Source organism: Protopterus annectens, chromosome 9.part0 (assembly GCF_019279795.1).
Source record: "Protopterus annectens isolate FY-2018-M chromosome 9.part0, PAN1.0, whole genome shotgun sequence".
NCBI lineage: Eukaryota > Metazoa > Chordata > Ceratodontiformes > Protopteridae > Protopterus > Protopterus annectens.
In genome coordinates this window covers 695,003,192-695,029,075 of record NC_056743.1, presented here as the reverse complement: position 1 = coordinate 695,029,075, position 25,884 = coordinate 695,003,192, and the positions used below count along the sequence as shown (strand labels likewise).

At 43.9% G+C, this 25,884-nt stretch overlaps 1 protein-coding gene across 1 annotated transcript in view; it reads left to right on the top strand.

The window, feature by feature from the left end:
* The window catches only part of LOC122810570, a 945,872-nt gene that overhangs the window by 690,355 nt on the left and 229,633 nt on the right, over positions 1-25,884 (top strand). Inside the window, exon 19 of the mRNA XM_044082150.1 lies at positions 11,259-11,810. Coding sequence (XP_043938085.1) covers positions 11,259-11,810 — 552 coding nt within the window. The remainder of the gene's footprint in view (positions 1-11,258; positions 11,811-25,884) is intronic.

Genomic DNA, 25,884 nt, shown 5'->3' with positions numbered 1-25,884 from the left:
TGGCACATGTCATACGACTGCAGCGAGACCTTATCAAAGAGTACGCCGTGTCACCCCCGGAGTCCATGTCGGCAGAGGACAAACAGTTGTACTCTTCCCGAATGGCCACTCTTAGGTCTATCTTGAACACCTCTATGCGGCTACTGTCCCACGCCACGGAAGGGGCCGCTAGAGCTAGCTGAGCAAGCATCGTTATGAGGCGACAGGCCTGGCTCCACCACTGTGATTTCGCGGAACCCTTTAATGCGTCTTTTGCTAATGCCCCTTTCGATGGTTCTGCCCTTTTTGGCAAAACCGTACGCAATACCTTGGTCCAGAGTGAGAAGGACAGGAAGACGTTGTCTGCCATCAGAGTCCGCTTCTCTGCTCCCCAGAGGTCCTTTTCCAAGAACCAAAAGGGACAGAAGAAGATGTGGTTCTGGAAGTCGCAACAGCCCCGTTTCACTCCGGACCCCCAGTCCTTCTGCGGCAGAGGAGGACAGGGTGGACACCGCCCTAGAGGCAGAGAGGGCCTGAGGAACTTTGGGTCCAGAGAACCGTTCTCTGACCAGCCCACGCAACAGCCCTGAAGGGTTACCCGACTGCTCCACTCTGGAGGCAGTCGGGGGGCGCTTCTCGAGGCACCTAGCAGCTTGGGAGTCCATCACGACCGACCGCTGGGTGCTTCGCATCATATCCAGAGGTTACCAGATCCCTTTCTCCCATTTCCCTCAATCCCAGACACCTTCCCGACGTCCCACCCGAGCAGAGGGAGGCCGCAGCTGCAGAAATCCAGTGGCTGCTAGAAAAAAGAGCAATCCAGCACGTCCCCCCAGACCAGTATGGATCAGGCTTTTATTCCAGGTTCTTCTTGGTGCCAAAAAAGATGGGGGACTTCAGACCGATCCTCGACCTATCCCTCTTGAACCTGTCAGTAACCAAGGAAAAGTTCTGGATGGTCACTCTTCAATCCATTCTTCCCCTCCTGCGGGAGAACGACTGGATGTGCTCTATATACCTCAAGGATGCATACTACCACATTCTGATGGACAGATGATCCAGGAGGTTTCTCCATTTCTGGCTAGGAGCCAGCCATTAACAATTCAGGGCCCTTCCCTTTGGTCTCACCACAGCCCCCAGGGTGTGATAGCGGCCCACCTGCGACTGCAGGGCATTCAGGTTTTCCCATACCTAGACGACTGGCTCCTGACCGCCCCCACAAGGCATCTACTCTGCGCAGCCAGAAACTCCTTTCTTCACCTAGCGGCCTGGCTGGGGATCACTATCAACATACAGAAATCTTCCCTTTCTCCAACTCAAACCTTAGATTTCATCGGAGCAAGGTTGGACACAAGCAGGCGTCTAGCCCTCTTAACTCCAGACAGAGTGCGGACCTTAAGACTCCATGTGCGGGCCATCCTCCTACCCCAGGCACCCCCGACGGAATTGGTCCTGAGGGCTTTGGGTTCGATGGCGGCCACCATCAACCTATTGCCGATGGCACGTCTGAACATGAGAGTCCTGCAATGGACTCTCCATGTTCAATGGTCTTTTCTGCAATTCCCTCTGTACCACCCTATTCCCCTCATCAGGGTTTGCAAGGAGGTCCTCTTATGGTGGCTCCAATCCCCGGACCTCCAGAAGGGGTACCGCTTTTCTATGTCCCCTCCCCTAGCCACGGTGACCACGGACGTCTCTCGCCTTGGGTGGGGGGGGGATTGTGAGGGCAGGGCAGTCCAAGGCACGTGGAACAGCATGGAGACCTCTCTGCATATAAATGTCCTAGAGATGAGGGCGGTGCTTTTGGCGTTGCAAGCACTACAGAGCCTTCTTCCCATAGGAACGATTGCAATCCAGACGGACAACATGGCAGTAGTCTGGTACATCAGCAAACAGGGAGGAACCAGGTCTTATCCCCTTTGTCGAGAGGCCATGAGAGTGTGGGAATGGACAATTTCCACCAACCGCTTTCTCATAGTGATGCACATTCCGGGACGGTCCAACATTTTAGCAGACAAGTTGAGTCGCACCATCCTCTCGCCGTACGAGTGGTCTCTGAACCCAAAAGTAGCGAAGCAGATATTCTCCACTTGGGGGTCAACCTTGTTGCGATCTTTTCGCCTCTCCTTCAAATGCGAAATGCAACGACTACTTTGCTGTAATTCCCCCACCCGGGGAATCCCCACGAGATGCTCTGGTGCATGCTTGGCCCCCCGGTCTCCTTTATGCTTATCCTCCTCTTCGCTGATGTTGAAGTTTCTTCAGAAAGCCAGTCAGTTGCAGAACAAGATAATCCTCATTGCCCCATTCTGGCCTCGCCAGGCTTGGTTCCCGCATCTTTAGTCTCACCTAGTGAATCCTCCCTGGATTCTGGATCCCATTCCGGATCTCATAACCCATCCATTGGATCTTCCGACCCCGAATCTGGACAGCCTCAAGCTCTCGGCTTGGTTGATCCAGTTCCAAGGTTAGCTAGGACTCCCGGTATCTCTTCCCAGGTCAAAGCTATTCTGGTGGCGGCGCATAAGTCATCCACCAGAAAGGTCTATGATAGCAAATGGAAATGTTTTTTCTATTTGGGCGGAGCACAGAGATCTAGATCCTTTCACAGCTCCGTTGCCTGCTGTGTTAGATTTCCTGTCAGGACTCTTCAATCAGGGTGCCAGCTCCTCTACAGTCAAGGTTCAGTTGGCGGCTATCTCTCACTATCACATAGGAAGCGACCTTGGACCGTTGATCTCCTCCAAGTTATGCAAGGCCTTTCTAAAGGGTACCTTCTTACTCAGACCCCCGGTGAAGGAAGCAGTCCCTCCTTGGGACTTGACCTTGGTATTGCAGACACTTACAGCCCCTCCCTTTGAACCTACAGCTTCAGTAGATCTAAAATTTTTATCATGGAAAACTGCCTTTCTTGTAGCTATCACCTCAGCTCGAAGGGTTTCCGAAATTCAAGCCCTTTGTGCAAAACCACCTTATTTGTCCTTCCACAAAGACAGAGTCTACCTCAGGACCAATCCCTCCTTTCTTCCAAAAATTGCATCCGAATCAAATATTAATCAGTCCATTAACCTACCAGTTTTTTTTCCCAACTACCAAAACAGAGGGGAACATAAGTTACATCTGTTGGATCTGCACAGACAACTGCGCTTTTATTTACACAGAACAGCTGGTCATAGGCAATCAGATCAGCTGTTCATTTCCTTTGCCAAATTTAACTTAGAAAAGGCTGTTTCCAAATTCACACTGTCCAAATGGATTTCTCAGTGTATTCTGTTGGCATATGAAAGTACTGGTCGGCCCTCACCTCTAGGAGTTCATGCCCACTCTACCCGGTCTGTCTCTACCTCGGCGGCCTTTCGTTCTAGACTCTCGTTGGATGATATCTGCTCAGCAGCAACATGGGCTTCATCTCATACCTTCATTAATCACTACAAGCTGGATATTGTCTCCAGAGGGAGAGCATCCTTTGGCTGTGCAGTGCTCCGGAACATCCTTCCTTGGGGACCGCCCAAGATTTAGGTAGCTGGGGACTCTGTCCCATAGGCTGATGCACAAATGAAGTTAACTACATCAGATTAAGAAGTTATGTACTCATCATAACGTTCCATCTGAGTAGGTAAACTTCATTTGTCAGCAACCGACCCCCTGACCTTCGGATGTTCGAGATGTTACCTTCCTTATGGCAAGGGTATGTAGCTAGTTTTGCGGGTGGTTTTTGTATGCTTATCTAGCTGTGGGCAAACTCGATCTGAGGTCAGGTAGGGTTGGCAGGGGATTATGGGTAGGAGGAGGAGCTTGGAGATCGGATCTATGCTGTTGGAAACTGCCGGCTCGAATCCGATATGGATCCGAAGACCCATAGGTTGCTGACAAATGAAGTTTAACTACTCAGATGGAATGTTATGGTGAGTACATAACTTCTTATTTGTTTATAATTGTTTTATTTCAGGAAAGTAATAAGAAGCTCTGCTGAACTGAATTTTGGTATTAACTTGCTGTAAGGGGAACATGTGGTAGTTTCTGGTAAATATCAAACAATACCACCACCTTTCCTCTTTATACCCTCATTATGGATGATGATATAGCTGAGAGGTGTAATTTCAGAGTAGTTTAAGCTGGGTTTAAGTCAAGTTTCAGTAACAGTGGGAATATCAGGTTTAAGTTAGATAATCCAGACATGTAGTTCAACAATTTTAATTCTTATGCTTCTAACATTTATGGTAGGAAAAGTTAGATTACCAGGGTTGGGGTTTGACTGTTGTAGGGTTAGAGTAGTGTATGTAGAAGAGAATTGTCCTCATGTTCACTGTGATAGTTGGGGCCAGAATTATGGTGAATGTCTCCTCCTAGAAGGATTTTAGTATACTTGGGAATTATTGATACTTGTTTTTGGAGAGTATTTTTCCATTTAATTTTGCTTTGGTTTGAGTTGAAATGGAGTTAGTCTGTATTTCGAGTAAAGGTGAGGGATGTCATTATTAAAGTTCATATTGTGTACCTGAAATTGTATTTATGCATTAGATTACATGACTTTTAAATATTTTACCTATTTAAATTAGAAGTATGTTGCCATGTTTGCATTTAAACAGATGGCTAAAATGACTGTGCACAATGCATTCAGTGATGTATATCTCTGCAGCTGCCCATCCATTTGTAACCAGTTGTGGCATGTCTTGCACTACTGAACTTGCACAGTGCCTTCTTTCATGCAGGTGGATAACAGGTAGACAAGTTATTACAGTTCAGATTTTTAATATTAACACTATGCTATACCATCTACAACTATAGTGCTGTAGAATTATATTTACTATTTAAAAGATGTAGGTGCTTTCAGTTCTGTCCATATGGAGTAATTTTCAATGCTGAGAAGCTGGTATGAATGCTGGGTATGAAAAGTAGCACAAATAATAGAATAATTATCTAGCTGTGCTAATGTAGAAGGATAAAGCCCTGAATATGACCCAGGTGACCCAAGTATGATCAGTGGCTGGGGCATCTGGAGGAGCTGGTGTAGGGAGGTTGGCATGTCTATCCTCGGGAGGGAAGGGGAGATCAGGAAAAGCTAATGCCACAATCCCTTGGAGTATGATGCAAAGGATGGCCTAAGGGTGAGTGTTTGGCCACAATTGTGGTAGCCCTAATTGAAGTTTCATGGAAATGTGCACTCACAAGGGGTACCTCTCAATGTATTAGTGCAAGAAGTCTGAACAAAGCCAAAAATAATGGGAAGGGGGAAGGCTTAAAAAACAAGGACAAGTTGTAAGTATTGTACTCAAATCTTAGAAAATTGATAGAATAACAGGTTTTGCATTTGCAAGCATTTGTTGGAAGATATGAAGCCTGAAACTTAAATGCTTGTCATTATTTAGTGGATTCAGTCCTCAGTGACCTGCCAGCAAACCACTGCTTTTTACATGGAACAGACTAAAAATATGAAGCAAAAATCTGGATACTCTATGAAAATCTGGACAGTTGAAAGGTATGCAATGGGCAGGGTATAATGGCTCTGACAGTGATAATAACCACTTGTTCCTCATCCAGGGGAGGGGTTTAGGCTTCACAATGAATATACCTTCATTGCCAGGATGTCAGCAAGAACACAAACTAGTGTTCGAGGAAACCAGTATATGGCATCGCCTAGCCAGCTCTCACCCATATTGGAGAAAATCTAGGAAGGATGAATGGCCACATTTGACTGAAATAGAAGGAATCTCAAAGTCTGACAGGAACAGTGGGGAAAAATACAGAAAAAATAATGAAATAATTAAAATATGTTTCTTTATTCATTAACACGCTGATGCCTTTCCTGAATTTGTAACACTCTTTGTTTTGTCAGGTACAGGTTTTCGTTGACAGATGTGTATTTACCAGGTTTCATCATGATAAAAAAATGACAGGAAACAAACTGACATAAGTCTGTTACACTGATATGGTCTATGTCATACTGTTGTTTGAGTGACAGTGTGTTATTACACTGACAGTATGGTGAAGTACAAACTATTACAAAGGATTAATGCCAGTTTGCCCTGTTCAGTTATACATTTCATAACAGAATGACTCTGTTTTATATGGAGTACAGAAAAGTCTTGTGTCCGCAGTGGCAGAGTAACTTCCTTCCTTCTTCAAAAACACAGTCCTTCAAAGGTAGCTAGTATTACCAGGAAGTGGTCACCACACACCCTGGCAGTTCCTTGGCACCTGGTCTCCCATTCTGCAATAGTGCTTCATACCAGGCTGTTCACACAGTCAGGTTCCACCATAGAATGCAAGACATACTGTACCATGACATGCAGATCAGCTCTTAAATGATCATTTTTAAGACTTGTATCTGGAATATCCATGCACTCTTGGTATAGTAGCATGCCCTGATACTCCATTGCAGATTCTTTGGAATGTTTCATTTTAGGTATCCACTCTGCCATAATCCACCACAATTAAGGAAGTGGGTAGAGTTTACATATTCACACTGTGTAGGTGGTAGAGTGCGCACAGACCTACAGATATGGAAAAAGGAATTATTTACGAATCTGATTCATTGACTAACACACGCGCGTGCACACACACACACACACACACACACACACACACACACACACACACACACACAATGTGACGTTAAATTCCTCCCCTTCTACGACATTCTCTGTCCTGTCAGACTGTTGCAGAATGCTGCACATCTGCATGTAATGCATGACTTAGCTTGCTGACAGACTGCTCATGAATACTTTTTTGCATGTCTCTTGCATTAAGCATGTTTGGTTTTGCTTGTGGAGTGTTAATGCAAACTTCTTTTCAAGTGTATCCGACAGACCTGCCTCTGGCCATTTTCTTTCTAACCCATTGCATGGAGCTTTCTGATTGCTTTTGTCTGAATTCCTTCCACATGCCTGATGTTCTTTTCCTTATATGACCTCCAGAACTGCGAGCAGTAGTCAAGGTATAGTCTGACCAAGGCCCTGAAGATTGGAAGCATTATCTGCTTGCTTCTGGAATCTTTCCCCTAAGGATACATTTTCCTACTCTGTTCCCAGTGATCCATTGCTGAATAACCTCCCCTTCCAGATCCTTCTACACTGTTGTCATATGTTCCACTCCTACAGCTAATATTTCACACTGAGGATGCTGTGGCCTAAATGCAGCACTTTGTACTGCTTTGCACTGAACTTAAGCATCCACTTTTCTGCTCACTTGTTTAGCCTTTCAAAATCCTTCACTAGACTCTTCCAATCATTTGCTATTGTTTCACTTATTTTTTGTGCCAACAGGAAAGAGGTTAATTTTGTTCTTTTTTCCCTGAGATATGCCTGAGACAAGTGTACTGCAGAGTACTGGAAAAAGAACCATCCCCTGTGGTACTCCACTAGCCATTCCATAATTTTCAGCATTATCCTTGTTATTTCATCCCCGTGTGTCCTATCATTAAGCTATGCGGCTATGCAGTTCCTCTGTTTTGTTGCAGCCCAAGCACCTCATGTTATCCTGTCAGCCTCCTGTGTGTGTGTGTGTGTGTGTGTGTGTGTGTGTGTGTGTGTGTGTGTGTGTGTGTGTGAAACAGTCAAAGACCTTGCTGAAGTCCACGTCAACTATATCTACTGTACATCCCTTGTTATGTTTATCTAAAACTCCGTTATAAAACTTAGGCTTGACAGGCAGTTTCTTCTGGCTGAGGCTGCATGTTCATTGCTGTCCTGAAGATTACTGTCCTCTAGATTGGTCTTTATTTTAGCATTTCTTTATGACTTTCCCTACCCCTATTGTCAGCTGGCTAACAGGCCTGTAGTACCCTGGATTTTTCTGTGCCCCCCCCCCTCCCATACAAGGGTACCAGAGTTGCTGTGTTAAAGTCCTCTGGCACTACTTTGGTTATCAGTGATCTTCTGAAGATCTTCATCTGGGGAGGGGAGGTTTGCAATAAACTGGACATATTTCTAAGGAGACTTGGAGACTCCCCATCTGATCCTTATTCTTTTTCATTCATAAGAGAGGCCAGCCTTTGAACAGCCTCCCTTTCTATTCTGCTCTCTCTCTGATGTTCTCCCCCTTCTACCCTGCCTCCCTATCAGCATGGTACTGTCCCCTTGCTTTCCTTTGTGAAGACTGGAACAAAGTATTCATTAATTGCCTTTGCATTTCCCAGGCTTCTGCAGTCTCCCTACAGTCTTTGCTTTGGCTCGCAATTTATATCTTTTCTTTTTTGCATTCTACTATTTACCTAGCAAAACACTTGCTTTCCTTTTTGATCCTTTCTGCTAACCCATCTTCAACTTTATCCTTTGCTGGCAGTACCATCTTTGTTTCAGTTGCATTGTTGCTAGCCTTCTTGTACTATGCCTTCTTCACCTCCTCAGTTCCTGATTTTTACCTATTACAGGCCTAATCTTTTCCTATAATTCTTAGTGTCATTATCCTGTGCAACAGCTTTGCCCTTTTTGCCTTGTCTTTTTCATTCTTCCTCAGTCAGTAGCCCTGAGTACTTTATCCCTGACCCACTCTCATAGCTTATTTACTCCCTTCAGTTTCTCTCAGTTTCCTAACTCACCCTTGAACATCTTCCTTGGCACAAAGCAATCCACTCTTCTTAAATACCACACCATTGTTTCTAACTTTTTATTTCTTCCTTCTCTCTGTACTGTAAACCATACTGTGGCATGATCACTGCTGGCTGACAGTATCTTAAACCGAACATCTTTGACACCCTGTTTTTGCTGCTTTACTCTGTCATTTTAACTATTTTTATTTGTTTTTATACCATGTTACTTATACTTGTTCAGATATTATATTTTCTGGGCTTTACTGACATGATTATTTTGTTTTTGTCTGTTGTATCATTTTATTTAATTTGCATTAGTCATCTAAAGTGCTTAAGAAATAAACACTATAGTAAAAATAAACATCATACTCTACCACGCATGCCCACACTTTAACACTCGATCAACATTTAGTAAAAGACAGCCACACTATGAACTGTAACTGAAAATGCACAAGACATGACTCATACCACACAAACACACAGTTACATCCCACACCATGCACACCCAAAATATACTACTACTAAAGTGTTTTGTAGGGAGGCAAGTCCCCCTTTCCCTGCACCACCACACTCCTGCAACATTGTATATTTCAATTTCAATATTGTACAACAGCCAGGAAAGGGTGTACAGTATTTCCCATACTTACTGTACTGCAGTTTCACTTGTTTTGATAGGATGTGCCTTTTCAGTAATTATTTCCTTTGATTAATTGGGAGACAGCTCAAAATGTTTGATGAGATGTTCTCTATCTACTAAACTGCATATCTATACCTATATCTGTCTATCAAGCTATCTATATTTGGATCTACAGAAGTTAGTCTTAACTTCAGTAAACTGAGACTAAAAAATGACACCATAATGAATATGCTCCAAGGCACAACCTGAACCATGCAAAAACAATCTATATTGTGGACTGCTCCTTTCACACCCCCCTTGCTAATTACATATACAAAATCCAGGATTGCACATTCCCTGGGCAAGGGACATATTCCCCAACCCCAGAGACTGTCAATCTAGCACACCAAAGTTTGACAAAACAGACATCAATGTTTGGGGGTTGTGCTTATTATATGTATAAATATGTATGGGTTCCATTTGTTTTTGTCATCATCTGTTTAATCAACCGCATTTGGTTGCCTCTACAGATAGTCAACATGTGTTCAAGATTGACAATCCCCAGGTAGGGGAATATTCTCTTTCCTTGGGGATTATGCCATCTCAGAGTTAGTATATATAATTAGTGGGGGATGTGGGAGGTGCAGCCCCCCACAAAAGAGGATGTTGTTTATGTTTTTTTTGTAATTAATATTTGCATGTGCCAAGAAGCAACCTCAGTACATGCATAGTAGGAAGTCAAAGTTTCTGTTTCAGTGTAGAGTAGTTTACCTTCAGGATGTCGTCATTTATGTTAGTCGACCAACTGAAGGTAAATCACACACACACACACATTATATATATATATATATATATATATATATATATATATATATATATATTAGAAGATAGAAGATGCATTTTGTCGAATGCTTCTTGGTCGAACTTAAAACATTGAAAAGGCAAAATAAAAAAAAAATTTCCCAGGGAAAGAATTCGCTTGGCTGCTTCCATTACTTTGCTGTTTTTGGCACTGTAGTGCGATCTTGGAGTTGGTACATTTGATTGGGGGTGGGGGGCAAAGCCCCCCACTTTATGTATTATTTAAATTTTTTTTTCCCTTGGAAAAAATCGCTGTTCTGAGCTTTCGAGATTGTAAGATTTCGCTTACATGGGGGCGATTAATCATTGTTCGCTTTTTTAAACGTTCTGTGATATAATATAGACGCTATATATATATATATATATATATATATATATATATATATATATGTCTGTGTGTGTATTTATATTTTTATTTATTTATTTATTTATTTCCAGTATGATTACCGGGGAAGTCCACTGGGCCAAAACGTGCCCATTTTCAGTGGAGGCCCGGGGAGAAAAGCTCCAAAAGCAATGCGAATACAATCTAAGTTACATAGTATTGAAGGTAAAAAAAAAAAAAAAAAAATACATGTGTAATTACATTCACACAGTTAGTAAAAAAAGCAAAAGCACACAGTATACCTCAAAAACATCATTAAGGAAGGTAGATAAAATAGATTTTCAGTAGTTTCCCTTCAGAGCAGCAAGTTTCAACTGTCTGTAATGAAGAGATCTGAGGTGTGTGTGTGTGTGTGTGTGTGTGTGTGTGTGTGTGTGTGTGTGTATATATATATATATATATATATATATATATATATATATGTATATATACACACACACACACACACATCTATCTATAGTTGCAAAGCATGTGTTATATGTACACTTATTTTATGTATTTTATAAGTACATGCGATTGCACACTTGCACACGCACACACATACACACACACACATATTATACAACAGATGTATAGTATTTTACAGGTTATAGTTTGAGGCATTTATGTGCATTCTGTGCCAGCAGTGCAATGCAAAAACTGCATTTAGCAATGCTAAACAGGTAACACTCTTATTCTTATTCAAATTGGGGAAAAAAAAAAACATAAGCTGGAGGCATTCTTAAGTAAGGCAAAGATGCAAATGTATATGCAATTTATAATTATTGTACATCTTTCTTTATTTTTTTCAGAATTTGAAGAACTGGGGACAAGAACTGAAAGCAGGAAAGCTGAATCGTTACCACTGCCTGTTTATAACAGATTTATTTTCTTGCTGCTGTGAATCAAATGCCTACAAGTACCAATGAAGCTGACCTACTTGCTTTTGGGATTTGTCTTGTTTGACAGCTTTTCTCATTATTTGTTGCACTGGGTACTACTTCATTACTGTCCTTTCAGGAACATCTGTTTTATCTGGTTGCTGAGTTGCCTTCGATTCCCTCTAACAAGTGGTGCTGCTGTAGGACTTCTTAAGAAATGGGACGCTCGTCCTGGATCAGTTGGAACTTTTCATGCCTTCCTATACAGTGTGATTCTCTGTTTTGTATCACCAGTATGTGAAACCTGGAAGCAGATGCTTCTTTTGAAGTCTCCAGAGATCCATTCTGTTCTACATCTGTCTTTGGTGATGCACCTGGCTTCAACAACAGCAGCACTGTTGTGGGAATTCCTGTCCCTGGCAGAAACATCACTGTTGGGAAAGAAATACGGAGAAGATGCTCATAAGGGAGACAAGCAGAAGGCTGATAAAGCTACTTTCAGAAGACTTTTAGTTTACTCCAGACCAGATGTCATATCACTTTCTGTTGGATTTACAGCTCTGTTTCTTGCTGACATAAGTAAGGGAATTAAATGGCAGTAAGTGGGACTTGTCAGGATGTCACAGAACACTGCAACCTTCTGTATTGGATCAAGACTTGTAATAGATTTTAATCACTTTTTTATTACTCAGTAACCTGTTAGAGTCACTTTTCCTGGTAGACTCTACTGTACTTGTAATTACACTAAGTCCATGCATTTATTTTGTATAGTTGCCATTATAAGCATCTGGTGTGGTTATAGAAGATGGAGTGAAGGGTATCAGAATGTTAACGACTATATGACATGTTACCAAATGTCTTTAATTAGCTGTATATTTCATTAGCACTAGTACTGATGATGATGAGGATGGAAATTATGCTCTAAAACAGGAAGCCTGAGTTGTGATTTTTGATATTTTGTTTTCCATCCTTTGCCCAAGTTGTCACTATACTCGCCTCTTTGAATGATAGTTTCTGAGGTATCAGTCATTAACAGAGCATTCTGGGTAACTGAACACTGGTCTGGCAGTTGGCAAAGAGAATTAAGGCTGTGTGCTGTTAACAAACTACTATCTGTGGTACAGGGCTTAATTCTTTATCATTTATTTGCCGACTGCTTGACCTTGAGCAAGTCACTTATTCAGATAGTGCTTGGGAATTAGGGCTAGACTCATTAAATGTCCCCTGGACTGCATATCTAGTAACTACCTATAAATGAGAAGTTATGTACCTACCATAACGTTCCATGTTAGTTGTCTTCTTCTCGCCTTCTTTCTTGCTGGATGGGTTCGGAGCCGATCCTCGGCTCCGACTCGGCCAATACTAAAGCTCGAGAGCTATTTCCACCGGCTCGAGGCTCCCCTATATCCCACAATGCTAGGCGGTAAATACCCAGATCTCGTTTGATAGCTGAAAGAATAGCAGTGCTGGTCTCCTAGAGACAGAAAAAAAAAGGAAAATCCACCTCTATAGAAAGACTACCTGTAGAACTATCAAACAGGGGCAATAGAGGTGGTTGACGCTGTGGAAAATAAAAGATCCCAAGGATCCTCTCGGTCTGTCCAGGCTAGGGGGATGGTGGGTGGGATGCAAGAAAGAAGGCGAGAAGAAGACAACTACCATGGAACGTTATGGTAGGTACATAACTTCTCAATGTTAAGTTGTCAATCTCGCCTTCATTCTTGCAGGATGGGACCGCGTCCCTAGCACCCTTATCCTGGGTGGCTCATCGGAACAGACTCTTGAGTACGGTGGAACCAAAGTTAGCCCGGTTTCTGGAGGCCATATCCAATTTATAATGTGAGATAAAGGTATGAGGAGAAGCCCATGTAGCTGCTTGACAGATGGAATCTATGGGCAGTCTGTCTTGAAATGCTACAGACGTAGCTAAAGCTCTGGTTGAATGAGCTCTAGGTCGTGATGGTAGCTTTTGGCCAGCCATCTCGAAAGGGACACTTTGGAAACTGGAAGGCCCATCTTGCCTTCTGCATAGGATAGAAAGAGCTGGTTAGACTTCCTAAACTGTTTAGTCCTATCCAAATAATAGCGAAGCTGGCAATGAATACCTAGGAAATGTAACTTTTGTTCTGCCTTGTTGGAATAATTAGGGAAGAAAACTGGAAGGTCGATTGTCTGATTCAGATTTGCCTCAGAAGAAACCTTTGGTAAAAAAGGAAGGGTTGGTCCGAAGGGACACTCTGTCTTTGTGGAAAACTAAGTATGAAGGACGACTGCAAAGAGCATGAAGTTCAGATACCCGTCTAACAGATGTTATGGCTACTAGAAAAAGGGTTTTCCATGAAAGCAATTTCAGAGAGCAGGAAGCGGCCGGATCGAAGGGGGGGAGAATCAAGGAGGCTAGAACCAAATTTAAGTCCCACTGAGGTGGGGGGTCTCTAATTGGGGGCTTGAGCAGAAAGATACCCTTTAGAAAGGCTTTGCAAAGTTTATGGGACATGATGCTGGAGTCTGAAAAGCCTTCTTGGAAATTAGATATAGCCGCCAATTGTACTCTAATAGTAGACGAAGAAGAACCTGAGTGAAAAAGTTCTGCCAGGGAGTCTAGTATAGACTGGATAGGTGCAGTGAAAGGGTCTATGTTATTAGTTGCTGCCCAGAAGGAAAAACGTTTCCACTTGCTATTGTAAATCCTTCTTGTAGAAGACTTGTGGGAAGCTATAAGTATGTTATGGACCGAATGTGAAAATAAAGGAAGCCTGGCTAGGGTAGGAAGCGGAGCAACCAAGCTGTGAGCTTGAGAGATGGGAGGGAGTTGTGCAGCTGACCTGATTGATGGGTCAAAAGATCTGGCACTGGATCCAGATGCCAAGGCTGCTCCAACAGAAACCAGTGAAGGAACGGAAACCATATCTGACGAGGCCAGTAAGGGGCAATGAGGATCATATCGACTCTCAATGCGGTAGCTTTCTGAATTACTTGAGAGATCAGTGGAAAGGGGGGAAAAGGCATACAGAAGTCCCCGGGGCCAATCATGGACTAGAGCGTCCCTGGCGGGTTGACCTGGTAGGGGAAAGAGGGTGAAGAAATCACGACACTTGCTGTTTTGGGGAGTAGCAAAAAGATCGCAGCAAGGTCGGCCCCATTTCTGAAAAATTTCTTCCAGCACTGACTGTTTGAGAGACCACTGGTGTGGTATGAGTACGGCCCTGCTCAACTTGTCTGCTATCACGTTGGACTTCCCGGGGATGTGCGTTGCTATCAGAAACCGCTGAGATGAGATCGCCCACTGCCAAAGTTTGAGTGCCTCTCGACATAAGGGATAAGACCTGGTTCCGCCCTGTTTGTTGATGTACCATACTACAGGCATATTGTCTGTCTGAATTGCAATAGTCCTGGTGGGAAGAGAGTGCTGAAGGGCTTGCAACGCTAAAAGTACTGCTCTCATCTCCAGGACATTTATGTGCAGATGGCTTTCGAAAGGTTGCCATGTGCCCTGGACCGTCCTGCCCTGACAATGCCCCCCCCCCCCCGATTAGGGAAGCATCTGTTGTCACCGTGGCAACCGGAGGGGGGTGGAGAAATTATCTGCCCTGAAGAACTTGAGGGGAGGTCATCCACCAAGTTAGATGCTTCTTGCATGATTGGGTCAGCAGAATACTGTGAGACATTGGGAGCTGTTGGAAGGCCTACTGAGAAAACAGCATCCACTGGAGGATCCGCATGTGAAAGCGTGCTAGAGGCAGAAGTGTAATGGCAGCTGCCATGAGACCTAAAACCTTCAAGACAAACCTGGCTTTGATCCTATTGCATTGAAGAAGAATGTGAACATGATTGCGGATATCTGATACTCTTTGCTCTGTTAGTTTCGCAGAAAAATGAATTGTGTCTAAGGTGGTGCCTATAAAGGTAATAGCCTGACAAGGTAACAAGGCAGATTTTTCGAAATTTATGGAAATGCCTAGAGCTTGACAAGTATGAATGGTGTAGTCTCTGGATACGAGAAGTTGACGCCTGGTGGTAGCAGTAAGGAGCCAGTCATCCAAATATGGAAACACCTGGAATCCTTGACGTCTCAGATGAGCCGTGACCACTGCCATGCATTTGGTGAACACTCAGGGGGCTGTAGTGAGTCCAAAGGGCAGGGCTCTGAACTGATAGTGACTGGCTCCCAGCTGGAAGCGGAGGAACCTTCTGGAGCGTCTGTGCATCTTGATATGATAGTTTGCATCCTGAAGGTCTATTGAGCACATCCAGTTGTCCTGACCCAAGAAGGCTAGAATGGACTGAAGCGTGACCATCCGGAATTTTGTTTTGTTTACAGACTTGTTTAGTCTGCTGAGATCCAATATTGGTCTCCAGTCCCCTGTCTTTTTTGGAACCAATAAGAATTTGGAGTAGATTCCGGATCCTTGCTGGTTTGCCGGGACTGGATGGATAGCTCCTTTTGACAGCAGCTTTGATATTTCTAGCGCTGCTTGTTCCCTTAGACCGGGTGGAACGTCTGGAAGGGTCCTTTTCGGTTGGGATGGGATGTGGACAAAAGGAATTTTGTAACCCTCGGATATAATCGACTGTACCCATTTGTCTTGAGTGAGTGAAAGCCAGGCTTCTGGATACAGTGATAATCTTCCCCTGACTGCCTCCGAAGGTGGACAGTCGGGCAGCCTCTCAGGGATGCTGAAAAGGTTTGTCAGAGAGAGTCTCTCTGCTACCTTGATTCTGCGGACCCCCCTGCCCCTAGGGCGTCTGTGTTGTCCCCCTGCCCCAAGAGGGGAACTGACTGCGTGCATCAGGCGAGACTCCCTGTGATTTGTGGAACCACATTCCCCCCCCCCCTTCTGACCCTTGGGATACGGTCTTGAAGGGGTAGAAAACCGGACTCCCACGGCAGAGAGAGTCTTGCCATCCTCTTCGCACCTAGTCAACGTGTCCTTCACCTGAGGTCCAAACAACGCTGTACCATCAAAAGGGGAATTGGTGAAGGACGCCTTGAAAGGGTCCGCAAAGTTACAAAGCCGCATCCAGGTGTGACGTTGTAAAGCTACACCTGTGCCAGCGGTCCTTCTCGCCCCATCGGCCACATAAGAAAGAAGCCGCATGGAGGAGTTGACGATTGAATTCAGGGTTGCCAGCTGGGAGTTGATTTTGTCTCGAAACCCCTCAGTTGTTGGATCCTGCAAAGCATCACCCATTTCCTTGATCATATCTCTCTGAAGACGGGTGAAGTGACACAAGTAGTTCAGCGAACGCATAGCAAAGGTCGCTGAGGAGAAAATCCGCTTACTGTACCTATCCATAGTGCTAGATTCCTTATTAGGAGGATGGATAGGTACCGAAGGATCAGCTAATTCCTTGTTAGTGGCTGCGGCCACCACCATAGCATCAACAGAGACGCCCTTGGATAAGAATTCTTTGTCCTGAGGAGCTGTAATAAACTTGGACGGCCTTCGTGGGGTAGGTTCCACCGTATCAGGGGCTGTCCACGCCTTCCTTGCCACCACTTTCATGAGGGGGTCAAAGGGAGGAGATACCCAGGAGGTGGAAGGGCGAGAGCCAAAAGCCTCAAGGTAGACCGACTCGTCCTCTGAAGGGTTAAGGGTGGACCAGTTCCCCCTCTGTTTAAGGATCTCAAGGATGTCTGAAAAGGAGACATCCTCAGAGGAGGACCGTGGGGACCCTTCAGACTCATCCAAGTCGGTATCCGAGGTGATAGACTCGGGGGAGTCAATATGCTTCCTCTTGCATTGTTTCTTTCGAGGGGGTTCCCATGAAGGATCAGGAGAAGCCTCGGAAGAGGAGGATATTCCCAGTCGGGAAACTTGAGACGTTGGCTCTCTACTGTCTGGGATGAGAGGGTGGGTAGAGACCATCGCAAACACTGTAGAGGGAGGAGCTGAGGGAGCCGACCGTGGAGCAGACATCGGGTCTAGCACGCTTCGCATGAACTCGAAGGCGCCCCGATCAGGCGGGGCTGAAGATCCCCGCTCCAAAGAGACGAGGACTCCTCCCGGCACCAAAAGGGACAGCTCCAAGGCCGATATCAGGGCCGAGCTCACCAGCACTGAGGCTCCGAGAGGGAGAACGGGCTCGGACAAGGGTCCGATGCCACTTGCCCCCTCGGAGCCGACGAGGGAAGCCCGGCGTCCAGATCCCTCCAAGGAGGAGATCGAAGCCGACGACGGAGCCAAAAGTGGAAGTATCGGCTCCGACGCACCGACAGTCACGGCTCTGAGAAGCTCTGGCTCTGAACTCATGGGAATCGGAGGAGGAACTGAGGAAGGGATGGGTATAGCCACTGATCGTTGGGTTAGGGCTATGCAGTATTTGGGCTAGTGCCTGGGACTTCAGAAGTCTGCTGACCACCCTCTCTAAATCATGGTCGGACAGTCTGGAGGACCGAGGGAGTGGGACCTATGGCTCCTCTCTGATAATAGTGGAGATCCCGGGGCCGAGTGGATAGAGCCAATGGATGGGGATCTAGACCTCTTTCTAGTAGACGGCTCTGACAAAACTATCAGAGCCGTCTGAGTCTCGGACCTCTCAGCTCCAGCCGGAGCCGAGGTAACCGTTTTAGTCTTAGAGACATTGGCTCCAGATGGAGTCGATGTCGAAAAAGCCTTAGAGCCACCAGCGGACGGCTCCGAAGCTGGAGCCGATGCTTTGGAAGGCTTGGAAGGTTTTCCTGACACGGTCTGGGTCAGGGAACCTTCAGGCTTTAATAAGCCTCGCAGTATCAATTTATTTTTGCATTCCTGCAGGACTCTTGGACTGAAAGCGTGGCAGACAGAACAAGAGTCCTGCAGGTGCAAAGGTCCCAGGCAATATACACAAGAAGTGTGACCGCCTGTCAGAGACATTTTCTGACAGCACGAGTCACACTTCTTAAAGCCTGAGACCTTAGAGTCTTTAGACATCTCAAACAAAAACTGTGAAACACAGACACACACACAGACACACCTGTTAAGAAAGGGGAAATAAATCCGCTCCCTCAATAAGTATGACTAAGGGGAAGGGAGGAGGGCCCGAAGGCCTAAAAAAATTAACAGGGATAAATGGGAAAAAGAATTAGGGGAACCCGAAGGAGACTAGGGATAGTTAACTAATAAACTGTAAAGAAAACTATTCTAAGAAAAAAATAAGGGGTTTTGAAGTTTTACAACTGTAAAAAGTCACTAACCTGCAGAGCCGGTAGAAACAAGCACCTCGTAGCTAAAGCGGCAAACGAGATCTGGGTACTTACCGCCTAGCATTGTGGGATATAGGGGAGCCTCAAGCCGGTGGAAATAGCTCTTGAGCTTTAGTATTGGCCAAGTCGGAGCCGAGGATCGGCTCCGAACCTATCCAGCAAGAATGAAGGCGAGGTTGACAACTTAACATTTTATAGTTTCAGATGTGAAGACATTTTGTTTACATTGTGGTTTCAGTACTACAACAACTCATACCTCTCAAGCTCTTAGAGAAAGAGATCTGGACAAAGATATTAATAATGGGGTACAAAGGCCCAAAAACGGACAATTTGTAAATAGTGCTCTTACAAACTTATAAAGTTGATAGAATAACAGATTTTGCATTAGCATGCATTTTCTGAAGGGTATGAAGTTTGAATCTCAAATGTCTGTCATTATTTTCAGAATTCAGTCCTCAATGATATGTCAGTCGCCTGCTAAAAAAAAAAAAAATTATGAGAAATTGACTAATAATATGAGGCAAAAATCTGGACATTCTGAGAAAATCTGTACAGTTGAGAGGTATGCAACAGCTTATACAATTTATATAAAATTAAGACTTTTTACTTGCAATAACCGGTTGGCAGTATCGTAGCCCACATAGTACTGTAGATGCTAAGATGTATGTGTAGCACCATTACATGCTTTTTCTTTTCCCAACTTCCCTTTCTGTGGTGTCATGTGGGACAAGTTGTAGCTCTAAGAATATGCTACATGGCTATTTAAAGGATTAGTATGGAACTAATACATAGGGATATAGGTGCTCTATTGATTGTCAACTCAGTCCAGTTTGGATTTATCAAGGGCAGGTCCTGCCTGCTTAACCTGACTTCTTTGAAAAGTCACTGATGCAATGGATGAGGGCAGATTGGCACACTGACAACCTGGACCTTGCAAACATGTTTGACACCATCCCACACTCAGGCATCATAGATAAACTCTGACAGCTGAATGTTAACCCCTGTGCAACTCACTGGCTACCAAACTGTATCACAAATAGAATATAGGAAGTAAGGGTGGGCAGATCAACCTTATCTAAAAAAATGTGACTAGTGAAGTGCTTCAGGGTTCAGTTATTGTGCCACTTCTCTTTGGCCTTTAATTCTCAGAGTTCAAAGCTAATGCAAAAGGATTGTGGCTGACCAAGTGTGCAGATGATTGCAAAGTCATTGCCATCCTAAACACCCCTGAGGACACCAGTATACTACAAAAGGGCATGTCCCAAACAAATAGTTATTAGCGAAACCATAAACTGAAACTAATTCCCAAGAAATGTATAACAATATCCTTCAGCAAACATGACTCCGTTTGTCACTATCCCTTTGACAACCCCTCCCTGAAAACTGATACTGTAGTTAGAGATCTGGGACCTTATGTTGACAATGAGTTGTCCTTTGAGCATCATGTATCCACTTCTGTAAGGAAATCCTTTTTATTGCACAGTTTATATCCAAGGGTATAGTATCCAGACCTAAGGACATAATAGCTTCTCTTTACATGGCACTCATTAGGCTGATCATTGAGTTTAATGCCCCTTTTTGTATGTACTTGTCCAAACACTTGTCCACTTATTCCACTTATCACATTCTTGACTAAAATAATCAAGGGACTAAATTATAAAAACTACACAGACAGTCTCAAAGCCTTGTCTGTCTCTTCTCATTGTCATACAGTCTACTGAGAGTTGACCTCTGCACTGTATAGAGCCTCAGCAACCCCTCTTCTGTCTGACGTATTACATAATCTGAAGTCCACCAGTGTTAAAAATACCTGCACAAGGGACCTCAATCTCTTTTACAAGATTTACAGAACATGCTGGAGGGATAGGTGTATATCACAGAAAATGTCACTTCTGTGGAAACAGTCTTCCCCTCCATATAAAGCAGAGTTGCTCTCTTACTTTATTCAAATGGTTGGGTTTCCACAGGTTAATTTCTGGTTTAGAACCAACTTCCCTCATGGATAAGGAAAACATGATTATTTCAAAATATAATTTTTGGCCCATCTTTGAGGATTTATGTTGCAATATATATAAGGGCTTATAATTACTGTGTGAACATAAATCTAGGCTTCTTAAGATCCTGTGGGGACAATAGCCTAGGATGTACCTATGAATCTATGAAGGAGTCTGATCTTAATAATAAAATAAAACACAAAAACTTCAATTTTCTGTACCAGAAATACTATAGATGACAGAGTATTTGTTAAGGGTATTTCCCACCTTCATGAGGCTCCTGTTCAGTTTGCTACAAAATAATGTGACATGCTTTTTAACCATTACATTAATATGGTATCAAAGGTAAATGTATACCTGTTCAGTAAAAGTCATTTGATTGAATACAGTTTGAAAGAAAGGAGATGAGGCAGAAACTATTCAATGAAAAGGGGGGAGTTGTAGGAAGGTAAATGCGACCTTACCTTTTTTATTAGATTAACTGTATCACAGAGAATACCAGATGCAGTTCTTAATCTTGAGAAAGTAGATATTTGGCTTATTTGTGAGAAACTAGGTATTTGGACATCTTGTTTTGGCTAAATGGAACATTGATTTCAGTTTGCTTGTTTGTTTGTTTCTTACTAACAAGTAACTTTTTAATTAAAATATTTGCTCTCCCAGGTCTCAGACTTCTGCCCCATTTTTGTAAGTTTTGGCATTCATGACCTTGGCTTCTTGGGATATATATTTCAGATGAGCATTGCCTGCACCACTTTCATATAATGTCATGCCAGAATCATGGCATTTATTTCCCTTCTTTTTTGTCTAAATACCTTACATCTGAATCCCTCCACATATAAATCCTTTGCATCTGCCTTTCTCCATGTCTAAATTCCTTGCATGTACCTCCATCCACGTCTGAATCTCTTACATATGTCACCCTACGTATCAAAATGTCTTCCACGTAACTCTTTCCATGCCTACATTTTTTGTACCTGCATCCCTCATCAGCTTCATGGCATTACTTAAATCCATGTACTCGTTCACTCTTTCTTCCATATACTCATGTTTTCCTTGAAAATATCATGAATTATCAGTTTCCTTATTCCATATCTTGAGTGATGCCCATCATTTTAGACTAGGATCATATCAGTCTTTCTCCCGAGGTATTAACCTGTCTCTTTGGTAATGGTAACACCAGGTACTGACCCTCTGGTGCCCTTGCAGTACCACACTTGTATATTTCTCCTTGGAGGGCATGGTGTTTTATTCACACACAGCCTTCCTTAATAGTACCATGACAGATCTCAGTCTTATATTCTGGCTCACTGTACATTCACATCCTTGCTTTGTAAGGCCCATTACACATTTTGATCCCTTTAACTCTTTAGCCTTACAGTTTCCTGAGTCCATCTGGAATATTTTCCTACTGCCTTTTTAGGTAGCAGCCTGAAAAACATTTTTCCACATGCAGTCAGAATACTGAGATAAACAACCCGCAATGGCTGTGGGTTAAAAGACATGGGTGTGCAGAATTAATTGGTCTGAAAGGCCTGGGCATCATTGCTATTTGGCATTTCTGCTGTCTGTCTGTCATTCTGTAGTACATTCTTCTTGTTACTGCAATGAGAAGCAAATGCAGTTACACAGACACCGAACATTTGTTTCCATGTATCTGTCAGTTACAGATCAGATGTTCTTCGTGTTTCACTGTTGCAGTCATTACATTTGGGTTATCTGCTTGCAGGTAGCCCTCAGTCGGCCTGATTAACAAAGTCTTGGGTCCTGCGTCAGTTGCTATCCCTTCTTCCATGACGTCAGGTCATCAGGGGTATAAAACATGCAGCCGATGCCATTACATCATTCTTTCTTGTCGTGCAGTGCCCGAAGCAGAAGTAGTTCGCAAGTGCCAGTCGGCCGACTCATGAAATTTTCATTTTCAAGTTTCAGAACCGAAGTCTTCCACTAAAGCTAAGTACCCCATTGGGGAAACTTTTCTTGCTCCTTACTTCTTTCAGTAAAAGTTAATAATTGCATTACTTGTGGAAAGCAAATACCTCATAAAGATTTTCATTCGTACTGTATTCCTTGCCTAGGCCCTGACCACGATGTACCTTGCTGTCGGTTTTGTGCTTTATTTAATCAGCGCACTATCCATCGTCGGTATATTTTCATCTCTAAATATTATGGTTCTTGGTTTAATTATCCAGAAATGTCATCGGTTAGCCATCCGACTACTGGGATTCCAAAAAAAACGCAAAGATAAAGACAGAGACAAGCCGCCGAGGTCCAAAACTACCACCTACGCTTCTCCTAAGCCAGTCGCCAGTTCGCCGGTACTCAGTGAGGTGCTTTCGCAGCCCCTGATACCCACTACTTCTAATTCGCAGGCCTCTACTGAGACCCATTCGGAGTCCGGTATGCCGCGAGATGCTTCAACTATGGAACCCGCGGATGTCTCTACCTTGGATGGGTCTGGAGCCACTGTGCAGGCACTGGCTTCTGAGGGTGTATTCAGGCCTATGGACTTGCATATTAAACCAACGCCTCCTTCTTTACTTAGGCCTAAATCTCGATCCATGCCTAAAAAAACGACGCCCAGGCCACATGCTCAGAGCCTCTATGCCTAAAAAACAAATGATAAGAATGGCTGAATATCTAATAACTCTAATCAGGGGTAGCCAACCCCCCCCCCTTCTAAGAGGCCTAGGACTGAAGTTAATTATGAATCTTCTGATCAGGATTCTGTTTTTTCTGATGATCTGGATTTGCCCTTATCTACTTATGAAGATTCTGATGCAGAGGACTCCATTCCCTCTGCTTCCCCTCCTGAGGATTTTTCTTTTGGGGAAACCTTGCATACTCTAAGGGAGCATTTCCACTGGGAAAATCAAGATTTTTCTGATTCAAAAAAGAGGCTTAGGGATTTCCTTCCCCTACACTCAGCATAGGCCTTTAGCTATTCCTCCTGTACTAGACATTGTTGATGATGCTTTTTCGGAATCTAGTTTGGCCCCTGATTCCCTGCCTCCTGCTCCCAGAAAATCTGACAGATACTACAGGGTCCCTGAGTCCCACAAGTTCCTTTTTAAAAATCCTATTGCAGATCCAGAGACTATTTCACAGGGGCCCAGGGGCATTAAGGCTTCTACTGCTAAAAATCCTACCCTTTCTGATAGGGCACTGGATAGATGGGATAAGAAGGTTTACACTTCTGCAACCTTGGCCATTAGGGCTTTAAGCTGCCAGTTTCATATGTTAAAGTATCAGCAACATGTTATTGGACTGCTTAAACAGAAAATGATGTTGATTCCTGACTGTGTGGAAAATAAAGAATTACAGGATTTAATGCATTCTGCTGAACAAGTTGGAAAACATACTTTGCAATGTGGTTTTGATTCATTAGAGGTCTCTTGCAGGGCTGCTGTTACTGGGTCTGTGCTCAGAAGGCATGCTTGGCTTAAGGAGCAATCTTTGCCTGATCATGTTAAAGCTAAATTGTTGGATGCTCCTTTAAATCAGGACCGCCTATTTGGCAACAAGGCTGAGGAAGTTCTTAAAAAGATAGAAGATAAAGCTAAATATATGCAAACTGTTAAAGATTTTTAAAAGTTTAGACTCCTAGATTTAGTAGGCACTGGCCCTCTAAGAATTGGTCCTTTCCAGCCCCTTCCAGGTCTTCTCAAGCCAAACCCAGACATAGCAAAAACCTCAGGTTACAGTCCCAGGGGACACACAGAACTAAGCGGTGGGGGGCCTCCACTTCCAAATCTGGGAATAATAAGACTCCCCCTATGGTAAACTGTCTCAATGACTTCCTTTTAAAATTTCCAAGCACTTCTCAACTGACTGCCCCTTTGGAGGGAAAGATTGCTCTTCATGCAAAGAATTGGGAACTCATTACCCAGGACAAATGGGTTTTAAATGTAGTGTCCCAGGGATACAGATTTCACTTCCACACGTTGCCAACACCAAGCAGGAGGCCGGACCTACCCCCAAATCAGTGGGTAGTGGCCCAAAAACAAGTACTTTCTCTCTTAAGCATGGGGGCTATTCAACTGGTACCAGAAGAGGAAAAGGGACAAGGTTTCTACTCGAGACTTTTCCTGGTACCCAGAAAAGACAATTCATGGCATCCTATCCTGGACCTGTCTACACTAAACACCTTTTTGGAGATTCCAAAAGTCAAGATGCTGACTCTTCACCAATTACTTCCTATGCTAGGCAAAGATGCCTGGTTGGCACCACTAGATTTAAAAGAAGCATACCTGTACATCCCAATCAGGGAATCTTGCAGAAGATACCTATGCTTCAAAGCAGGCTACACGCACTATCAGTTCTCTGCACTGACCTTTGGCTTATCTACTGCGCCCAGGGTATTCACAAAGTGCCTAGCTCCAGTTCTTGCATTTTGCAGGCAAAGAAGTATTCAAATATACCCATACCTGGACAATTGTCTAATTCAGGCAGAAAGCCAGGACATACGTTTGAATCATCTGGCCTTTGTATAAAGGGTTCTAACTTGTCTGGGGTACACCATAAATGAAAAGAAATCACACCTGGTACCCTGTCAACAAATTATATTCCTGGGAGCAAGCTTGAATACAACTTCCCAGATGGCTTACCTCATGCCAGAGAAACAAATTCATTTGACAACCTACTTCAAACAAGTGGCCACAAAAACCCCTGCTATCTGCAAGACAAATACTGCAAGCCTTGGGGTTCATGGCCTCCTGCATTCTTCTAATTCCATATGCAAGACTGCATATGAGGAAACTACAGTGGTATCTAAAAAGCCTATGGTGTCAACATTCTCAGGATCTAGAAACAATGATTCCTATCATACCTTGCCTACATCTAGAGTTCCTTTGGTGGGCAGAGGCCTGCCACCAAAACAAGGGACTACCTTTCATACCACCCCCTGCCGCCCAAACCTAGACTATGCATGGGGGGCTCACCTGGCAGGTCAGGGCAAATGGAACCCAAGTCAAATGCACCTGCATATCAATCAAAAAGTAATGTTAGCTGTACAGAATGCTCTGACAGCCTTCAAGGACCACATTCTTCCAGGACAACTAATGGTAAAGATAGACAACACCACTGTTATGTGGTACATAAACAAGCAGGGGGGTACACATTCTTACCCCCTCTGCAGACTAGCCATGGCATTGTGGAACACAGCCTTGAGCTACCAAGTGTACCTACAAGCTCAATTCCTGCCAGGAAAATTAAATACATTGGCAGACGGACCAAGCAGAAACCTCATGGACCCACACGAGTGGAAACTGGAACCAAGGATTTTCAACATGTTGACAAGCAAATGGGGGAGCCCAGCTATAGATCTTTTTGCCTCTCCCAGAACTACCAATTGGACAAATGTTGCACAAGGACTCCCTACAAACAAGCCTGGAAACTGGATGCTCTGTCCTTCAGCTGGAAAAACCTATCAGTCTATGCCTTCCCCTCTCTGCCTCTGCTAAAAGTACTACTA